Source organism: Mus caroli, unplaced genomic scaffold (genome assembly GCF_978045245.1).
Source record: "Mus caroli unplaced genomic scaffold, Mus_caroli_1 scaffold_3, whole genome shotgun sequence".
NCBI lineage: Eukaryota > Metazoa > Chordata > Mammalia > Rodentia > Muridae > Mus > Mus caroli.
Window position 1 is genome coordinate 78,760,649 of NW_028227258.1, and position 9,352 is coordinate 78,770,000.

A 9,352-nucleotide genomic window follows, 5' to 3' on the forward strand; every position below is an offset into this window, starting at 1 on the left:
AGAACAAGATCCCCACCCAGCTCAGCTTCCAACGTGTACAAAGGAATTTAAGAAGAAAAGTTCAGAAGCAAACATGGTAGCTCACGACATTAACCCCAGCACTCTGGAAACAGAAACAGGTGGATCTCTGAGTTTGAGACCAGCCCGGTCTACAGATCAAGTTCCAAAAGAGCCAAGTTAAGACATAGAAAACTACCATGGAAAACAAAAGGTGGTGACAATGTATTTGAACAAGGAGGCCGTGTTCATGCTCTAGCAAGCAATGCAACTTGGCAGCCTTCAGCCACATGGTTTTGGCTTCAAAGTCAAGGATAAAAGAAAGGGGTATGGAATCTTCCTCCACAACTAAGGAAAGCCACTGAGGCCAGGCATGTGTCAGGGTTGTTATTGTATGTACATCTAGAGATGCATGAAGCTGTGAGGATGAAGCCCAGAGATCCCCAAATGATGGAGATGACAGAGTCATGGGATACCTGCTGTAGAAAGCCGCTAGCAGGGAGTGGTACAAGCTCAAGAGGGAAAAGTGTGTTGTAGTCAACAAAGCTGGAAGGAGTTGGAGATCTGGAAAGTGATTTGACATCGGGCATAAAGACACAAAGTCTGGAGTTTGCCCAGCTGGTTTGCAGTCTCGTTTCAGTCCAGCATTTCCTCACTGATTCCTTTCCCCTCTTCTGGGACAGTAATGTATATCATGTGACACTATATGCTGGAAGTATGTGTTTTCTTATTTTGATTTTATAGAAAATTACAGTTTAGATATTGCGATGTGACTCAGAAGAGACTTTAGACTTGGGAATTTTAAATGGGGTTGAGACTGATAGACTATGGGGACTTCTGAAGTTGGACTGAAGCACTTTTGCATTATGGTATGGCTACAAGCCTACAAAGCCAGGGAGCAGAATGTGGTGGTGTGGATGAAGGTGGCCCAAATAGGCTCATAGAAAGTGACACTATTGGGAGGGGTGGCTTTGCTGGCATACATATGGCCTTGTTGAAGGAAGTATGCCACTTGGGATGGGTTTTGGGGTTTCAGAAACTCAAGTCTGGCTCAATGTCACTCTTCCTGCTGCCTGATGCTCCAGATGTAGACCTCTTAGCTTCCTCCCCAGCACAACGTCCAGCTGTCATGTGTCCTGCCCTGGCAATAATGAACTAAACCTCTGGACCTGAAGGACTAGCCCAAGTTAACCATTTTCTTTTATAAAAATTATGATCATGGTCTCTCTTCACAGCAATAAAATCCTAAGGAAGACAGACACACTGATGTTTAGCATGGATAAACTGAAATGTTAATGGTCCCAGGATTTAGAAAACAGTTTTAATGTTATTCAAGCTTGGTTTTACTATTAAGCATTTTCTTTCTAGATTATATCCAAATGACAGAAAGTAGTATAGTGGGTAATTGTATGCCTATGGTATTAATTGCATGACTCAAGTGAGGCTTTATGGAGAAGTGTTACTTAGGTTAAGTTCTGTTATTCACCTTACATTTCCTCCATTGAAGAGTATTGGCATTCATTTCTGGGACCTCAGTAGACTGTGGTCACGGTTCTAATTTCTGTAAACATACAGACTGCCCTAAAATCTAAATTCTGCACCTTCTTTTTTATTTTTTAAAAAGTTTATTTATTTTATGTATATGGGTACACTGTAGCTGTCTTCAAACACACCAGAAGAGGGCATTGGATCCCATTACAGATGGTTGTGAGCCACCATGTGGTTGCTGGGAATCGAATTCAGGACCTCTGGAAGAGCAGTCAGTGCTCTTCCGCAATGAGCCATCTCTCCAGCCCCAAATTCTGCACTTTCTAGATCTGCTCACAATCTGTTTGTGTGAAATGTTAATCCATGTCTTCCAAAAAAATAACAAATCTGTCCAAAGCATTGTCAGATAATGCAAACTTGTTCATCTTCCCTGTGGCCTTGCAAATACTAGACAAATTTCAATAGTTGTGAACAACTGAACTACAACTCTACAAACACACACACACACACAAGAGAAAATACAAAGGTCTGATGGTCCCCAAACTCAGCAAACATAAATAAAAGAGCCTCATAATTCCAGATGACTTCTGATCCACAATGTGATAGACAAGACTGCAACATTAACTCAGGATGAACAACAGTGAATGCTGTTAGCCTAGACCAGCCTAGTGGTGATGGAGGGCTGACTTCACTCGCCACTGTTATTCATTTGAAGTATATAGGATTTTTTTTCCTGCCTGTTTGTGTCTCAGGTACATGCCTGATGTCCGTAGAGACCAGAAAATGATAGCATATCCTGTGGATCTGGAGTTAATTCCCATTGGGTGCTGAGAATCGAACCAGATCCTCTGAGCCATCTGTTAGCTTCATCCCCTGTTCCTTCTAGTTGTTTGTTTGGTTTTTTGTTTGTTTGTTTGTTTGTTTGTATCTCTTTACCTGGTAGAAATCTTGAGTAAAAACTGGTGGATTATCATTGACATCCAGCACATGGATGATGAGGGAACCCTCTGTGTGGTGCACTGAATCAGAAACACGGACGATCAGCTCATATTCGGTAACTTCTTCAAAATCCAGTGTTTGCGCCAGCACCACCACTCCAGTGTCCTGACTGATAGCAAACTTGGCTGCAGAGCTGCTTTCTTTGACAAGACTGAAGGTGAAAGCTGGATTCAGATCCGCATCATGGACGGATACCCGAGCCACAATTACACCAGGCAAAGAATCTGCAATCATGACCAATGTCAGATCCCATTAAAATTCATCATCAAAAGACATTTCTTCAATCGTTCAGCCCAAGTATTTTCATTTTAAATCTAAAATGATTTTTCTTTTTTTTTTTCTGGCCTGATTTCTCATCTAAAGCTCATTATGGACTAAATCAAAACACAGAAGAATTTATAAGTACAATAAAAGTGAAAATCTACCACAGAGTAGAAAATTGAGGAAGTAGGCTATGCTCCAGTTTTATATTATAGTTTTCCACCATATGCTTACAACACAACTCCAGAATCAAAAACCATCCCGAGTACTCTCCCGTGGCGGGAGTTTCTATGTCTGAGCAGAGACTCTCGGGGGCATAGAGGAGAGAAAGGGCATTACTAAACACATAATACAAATAATTAACTTGGAAAACAGGCAAGAACTGAAAGAAAATGTAAGATTTAGTACTTAACTGCTTAGTGTTTAATTTCATAAAATTAATTCTTTGATAGTGACACCAACATGGCTTTCTTCTTTTAAATTTGTTTCTCAGAACTAAATTTACCAAGGCTATGAGAAAACAAAGTATACTCAGTGCTAGTGAGGGAAGAAAATCTCTGATTTTATTCATCAGGAAAAAAAAATCACAGAATAAATAAAGACACACTCAGTGTCTCCCGTGGTCTCTACCTAACCCACGTATGAAAGGAGGTTTATTTCTAAGAGTCTAGTATGGTATCAGTGGAAAGTATCTGCCAAGATATTCAGAATTATTCTATTATATGTGGAATTTGTAATTTCTAGTCTTCAAGGCTGGGGAGGAATTTTTGGTGAATACCAACCACAGTTTACCTCACTCAATAGATTTTGACTTATGGACTCTGTTCTTGTGATATATTCATGCCAGTTACACTGATACATTTTTGTACCAATTCACATGCTTAGAAACAGCATACAGTTCATCAAAACAAATGAAAATACTGAAAGTGAGAGATAAACCTGAAATGTTTTGTTTATAGAATAACAGTTACAGGCATCCTCATGTGGAGAGATTTCTGTGGAAGGGAGTCTGTATAATTTGTTTGGAAAGTGAAGTCAGTAAAATAAATGTTCAGAATGTTTCAGGATAAATTTGGTAATAATAGAGAGAGGAAAGAAACAAAGGTAACTGCTATTTTCAACCATATCTATAGGAGGAGAGGTTGGCTTTCCTAGTGTAACTATTTACCATGGGACAACTTTGGGTTCTCAGACTATGGGGTCATTATTACACAATAAATGCCCCAAAGAGTCCACCACTAAAACAATGTCTTTTAGTCTCTACCAGTAATGTGGGTTATGCTAAAGGAAAGTGATAACTCTGCAAATGACAATTTAACTTCTCTATCATCATTAGTATCCTGCAAAGATCAACAAAGCATGAGTCTGACAGAATCCATGCTCAAAAGAGTCAAGTGATTATTACGGCAACAACAATGCTTCTGAAGATCTCAGAAGATGGAAAGATCTCCCATGCTCATGGATTGGCAGGATCAACATTGTAAAAATGGCTATCTTGCCAAAAGCAATCTACAGATTCAATGCAATCCCCATCAAAATTCCAAATCAATTCTTCAACGAATTAGAAAGTGCAATCTGCAAATTCATCTGGAACAACAAAAAACCTAGGATAGCAAAAACTCTTCTCAAGGATAAAAGAACCTCTGGTGGAATCACCATGCCGGACCTAAAGCTCTACTACAGAGCAATTGTGATAAAAACTGCATGGTACTGGTATAGTGACAGACAAATAGACCAATGGAATAGAATTGAAGACCCAGAAATGAACCCACACACCTATGGTCACTTGATCTTCGACAAGGGAGCTAAAAACATCCAGTGGAAGAAAGACAGCATTTTCAACAAATGGTGCTGGCACAACTGGTTGTTAACATGTAGAAGAATGCGAATCGATCCATTCCTATCTCCTTGTACTAAGGTCAAGTCTAAGTGGATCAAGGAACTTCACATAAAACCAGAGACACTGAAACTTATAGAGGAGAAAGTGGGGAAAAGCCTTGAAGATATGGGCACAGGGGAAAAATTCCTGAATAGAACAGTAATGGCTTGTGCTGTAAGATCGAGAATTGACAAGTGGGACCTCATGAAACTACAAAGTTTCTGCAAGGCTAAAGACACCATCAATAAGACAAAAAAACCACCAACAGATTGGGAAAGGATCTTCACCTATCCTAAATCAGATAAGGGACTAATATCCAATATATATAAAGAACTCAAGAAGGTGGACTCCAGAAAGTCAAATAACCCCATTAAAAAATGGGGCTCAGAACTGAACAAAGAATTCTCACCTGAGGAATACCGAATGGCAGAGAAACACCTGAAAAAATGTTCGACATCCTTAATCATCAGGGAAATGCAAATCAAAACAACCCTGAGATTCCACCTCACACCAGTCAGAATGGCTAAGATCAAAAATTCAGGTGACAGCAGATGCTGGCGAGGATGTGGAGAAAGAGGAACACTCCTCCATTGTTGGTGGGATTGCAAGCTTGTACAACCACTCTGGAAATCAGTCTGGCGGTTCCTCAGAAAATTGGACATAGTACTACCGGAGGATCCAGCAATACCTCTCCTGGGCATATATCCAGAAGATGTCCCAACCGGTAAAAAGGACACATGCTCCACTATGTTCATAGCAGCCCTATTTATAATAGCCAGAAGCTGGAAAGAACCCAGATGTCCCTCAACAGAGGAATGGATACAGAAATTATGGTACATTTACACAATGGAGTACTACTCAGCTATTAAAAAGAATGAATTTATGAAATTCCTAGCCAAATGGATGGACCTGGAGGGCATCATCTTGAGTGAAGTAACACAATCACAAAAGAACTCACACAATATGTATTCACTGATAAGTGGATATTAGCCCAAAACTTAGGATACTCAAGATATAAGATACAATTTGATAAACGCATGAAACTCAAGAAGAATGAAGACCAAAGTGTGGACACTGTGCACCTTCTTAAAATTGGGAACAAAACACCCAGGGAAGGAGTTACAGAGACAAAGTTCGTAGCTGTGATGAAAGGATGGACCATTTAGAGACTGCTGTATCCAGGGATCCATCCCATAATCAGCTTCTAAACGCTGACACCATTACATACACTAGCAAGATTTTGCTGAAAGGACCCAAATATAGCTGTCTCTTGTGAGACGATGCCGGGGCCTAGCAAACACAGGAGTGGATGTTCACAGTCAGCTATTGGATGTATCACAGGGCTCCCAATGGAGAAGCTAGAGAAAGTACCCAAGGAGCTAAAGGGATCTGCAACCCTATTGTTGGAACAACATGATGTACTAACCAGAACCCCGGAGCTCTTGTCTCTAGCTGCATATGTATCGAAAGATGGCCTAGTCGGCCATCAATGGAAAGAGAGGCCCATTGGACTTGCAAACTTTATATGCCCCAATATAGGGGAATGCCAGGGCCAAAAGAATGGGAATGGGTGGGTAGGGAAGTGGGGGGCGCTATGGGGGACTTTTGGGATAGCATTGGAAATGTAATTGAGGAAAATATGTAATAAAAATATTAAAAATCAAAAAAAATAAAAAAAAAAAAAAAAAAAAGAAATGGCTGCACATATACACACTGTAAGCACTGAAAGTTGGAGGCTAGAGACTCAGCCGCCAGCCCATCTGTACGCAAATCCAAGTGTTAGGATATAAAGCCCTTGATATTTGATATTTCTCTTAAGACCAATAAAATGAAGACAAAATTATCTGGCTTGCATGGCTGTTGAGAACTATACTTAATAGAACTTTCTGGCTGTTGGAAAAAAAAAGATGAATGTGTAAGTCAATCAAAAGCTGATTCCAAATTGCCATACTTACTTTCTGCAATTTCTACTGCTTCTGAGGGGAGAAAGACCGGGGCATTGTCGTTTATATCAGTCACCTGTATCTTGACCAGAGCTGTACCAGAAAGCCTGGGCACCCCTCTGTCTGTGGCTTGCACAATCAAGCTGTTTTGGAAAAGAATCAAGGAATGTTATGAGCCATCTTGGAAGTATAAAAAACATAAATATCAAATCTAGTTTAATTTTTTATGTGAATCCCCTGACGTTTATTTCTCCCATGGCCTTTTCTAAATAGCATCATTTACAATTTATTTCACAAGAATGGTAGCTTGAAATTTATGTATTTTTGACAAGTTTCAAGAACAAGCTCCAGCAAGCTGCCAGGAGGCCATGAAGCATTAATGTAAAAATAAATGCACAATTTCTTGGAGACAGTCTTTAAAATTCTAAGAATAATCTAAACAATCCATGTACCAACACTTGTGCCCACCCTATTGCTTGGGGATTGCTACATACTTCCATCTAATTGTACCATGAAAACATCCTGTCAAAGTGATGGCTATATACGGATACTATTCAGATCCAAATTTCAAACCAACCAACATTATAGACTTGGAGAGCTTGCTGTCATGATGAAGGAGCAACTGGGTCATAATGGGCTTGCACTGTTCAGAGAAGAAAGGGTGAATTCTGATGGAATTCACACAGTGTGATTTAATCTCCCTGGGGTAGTGCTATAGTGAACTGTTCTACCAGCCAAGCTAGAGTGACTTCTACTGGCCTTACCTTCTCCCCTTCTCTCACTACTCTTAGCATCATCAGATTGCAACCCTGGTCAATTGATCTCTTCAGTGTCCCTTAGATTGGTGTGTTATTTATTTTGGCCCTGTCTTGAGAGACTCGGGTAGAGTGATCAAACACCACTTGAATCTAGGACCTAACAGTATGTTAGAACATGGGAAATCCAATGTTTTCACAACCAGTGAAGTCAAGACAAACTGGGACTTGAGTTTTTTGTACTAAATCCAGAAAAGCATGGGATTTCCTACACTAAACACAGGGAAGTGCATGCCTGTGCTAGCCAGTCTCTGTACCCATTTCCTTGGAATGCATCCTTAGGACTTGAGAGATGGCACAGTGGTTAAGAATGTATACTTCTTGAAGAAGACCCAAGTGCAGTTCCTAGCACCCACATCTTGTAGTTCACAATTACTTCTGATGCCATTTGGCCTCCACAGGCACCTACACTCATATGTGCAAACCTCCCTTTGCCACCATGCACCCATTAAAAATAAATCAATAGCAGTTTGAAAACCTGAACCCCTATTTAAACATCTAGTTGACTCTCCACATTAAAACCATTCAATTTCCCAAGCAAATATGCTTGACACTATAAGTGCTGGCTTCTGGCTGATGCTTCCATCCTTACACTCTGGTTACTTTCTAAAGCTCACAGCTCCAGTAGGGATTCTCATACTCTTTATGACCATAGTACACTACACATTTTCCTGCCACAATAGTTATAGTTGTGATGGGGTATCTGTCTGCCTCTTTCCTGTGTTGCTTTAGGATAGATGGATGACTATCACTCTAACAATTTTCTCTAATTAATGTTGAGTGTTAATTTCTGCAGGCTTTACCATGGCTAGAGATTTATTAAATGGTAGATCCAGAATCCAATCTTAGGTCTTGCTCGATTCAAAATCTGTGCTCCTTATAATGGGCCCCTTCCCGGGCATGCTTTCTGTATTGCACATACAGAGTACCTAATCATAACCCCCTTTCATTTTTCTCTAATAAATGTTGTGAGAGTCATGTAGTGAGAATTTTGATTTCTTTTTTAAAAAGCCTAGCAATGTTAAGTAAATATGTTTTTGTTTTAATCCCAGGTGTGCGATAAGAGGCTGCTTCACAGCAGGTGATTATGATACGAATCACTCTCTAGCAGGGGCATGGTTTTGCCAGCTGCAGATAGTTTCTGAGAGTGTATATGACATTTGTAAGTCTGGAAGCTTTCGAGAGACTATAAATGCCAGAGCTCCAAGAGGAACCGGGTATACTTGCTCAGAGGAGGTTGCTGCTGGATCCTGCTGATGCAATTTGTCAAGTGGCCATGGGCAAAGAGGAGAGAAGGAAAAAATGGATATCCTGGAGACAAAGACTGGACTTGTTCCAAGTAACTCAATGCCCTTAACTAGCAGGAAGTAGTTGAAAGAGGTCTGTACCCCTTTCCCCCTCTAACTCTCTCTCTCTCTCTCTCTCTCTCTCTCTCTCTCTCTCTCTCTCTCTCTCTGTCTCTCTCTCTCTCTGTGTCTCTGTCTGTCTGTCTCTCTGTCTCTCTCTCTCTCACCTATTGTTGGGAGGTTGAAAGAGATTTGGGTGGAATAAGAGTTGGAAGGGTGGTGGATAAGAGAACCCAATAAAATATTGCAAAAAAACAAAAACAAAAAACAAAAAAAACCCCACATCTATAAATCCAGGAAGAAGCAGGTACATTGTAAAGTATACTGTCACCTTCATTTCAGAGAGTATTCATATGAGCCAGTTACAGAGACTATCTTTTAAGAAACTGCATCTTGAAAGTAGGCATAATTTCTTTTGCATTATTGGTGCTTTGTAGGTGTCTTTTCCTTTCCCCATCTTAAAATTTAAAGTGATGTAAAATTAAGTCTCATCTCTTCCCTTTTTTGAATTCCACTAAGAACAAACTGCTACTGCTTACTGTCCTTAAAGCCCACACACCACTGCCTTCTATACTCCTGGAGATAGGACAGCAGCAAAACCTCCACTTGGATTTCATAGGAATG

At 40.2% G+C, this 9,352-nt stretch overlaps 1 protein-coding gene across 1 annotated transcript in view; it reads right to left on the minus strand.

The window, feature by feature from the left end:
* The window catches only part of Dchs2 (dachsous cadherin-related 2), a 238,144-nt gene that overhangs the window by 9,399 nt on the left and 219,393 nt on the right, over nt 1-9,352 (minus strand). The window contains exons 17-18 of the mRNA XM_029475593.2: nt 6,580-6,710; nt 2,422-2,708 (exon numbers count right to left, since the gene is read on the minus strand). Coding sequence (XP_029331453.1) covers nt 2,422-2,708; nt 6,580-6,710 — 418 coding nt within the window. The remainder of the gene's footprint in view (nt 1-2,421; nt 2,709-6,579; nt 6,711-9,352) is intronic.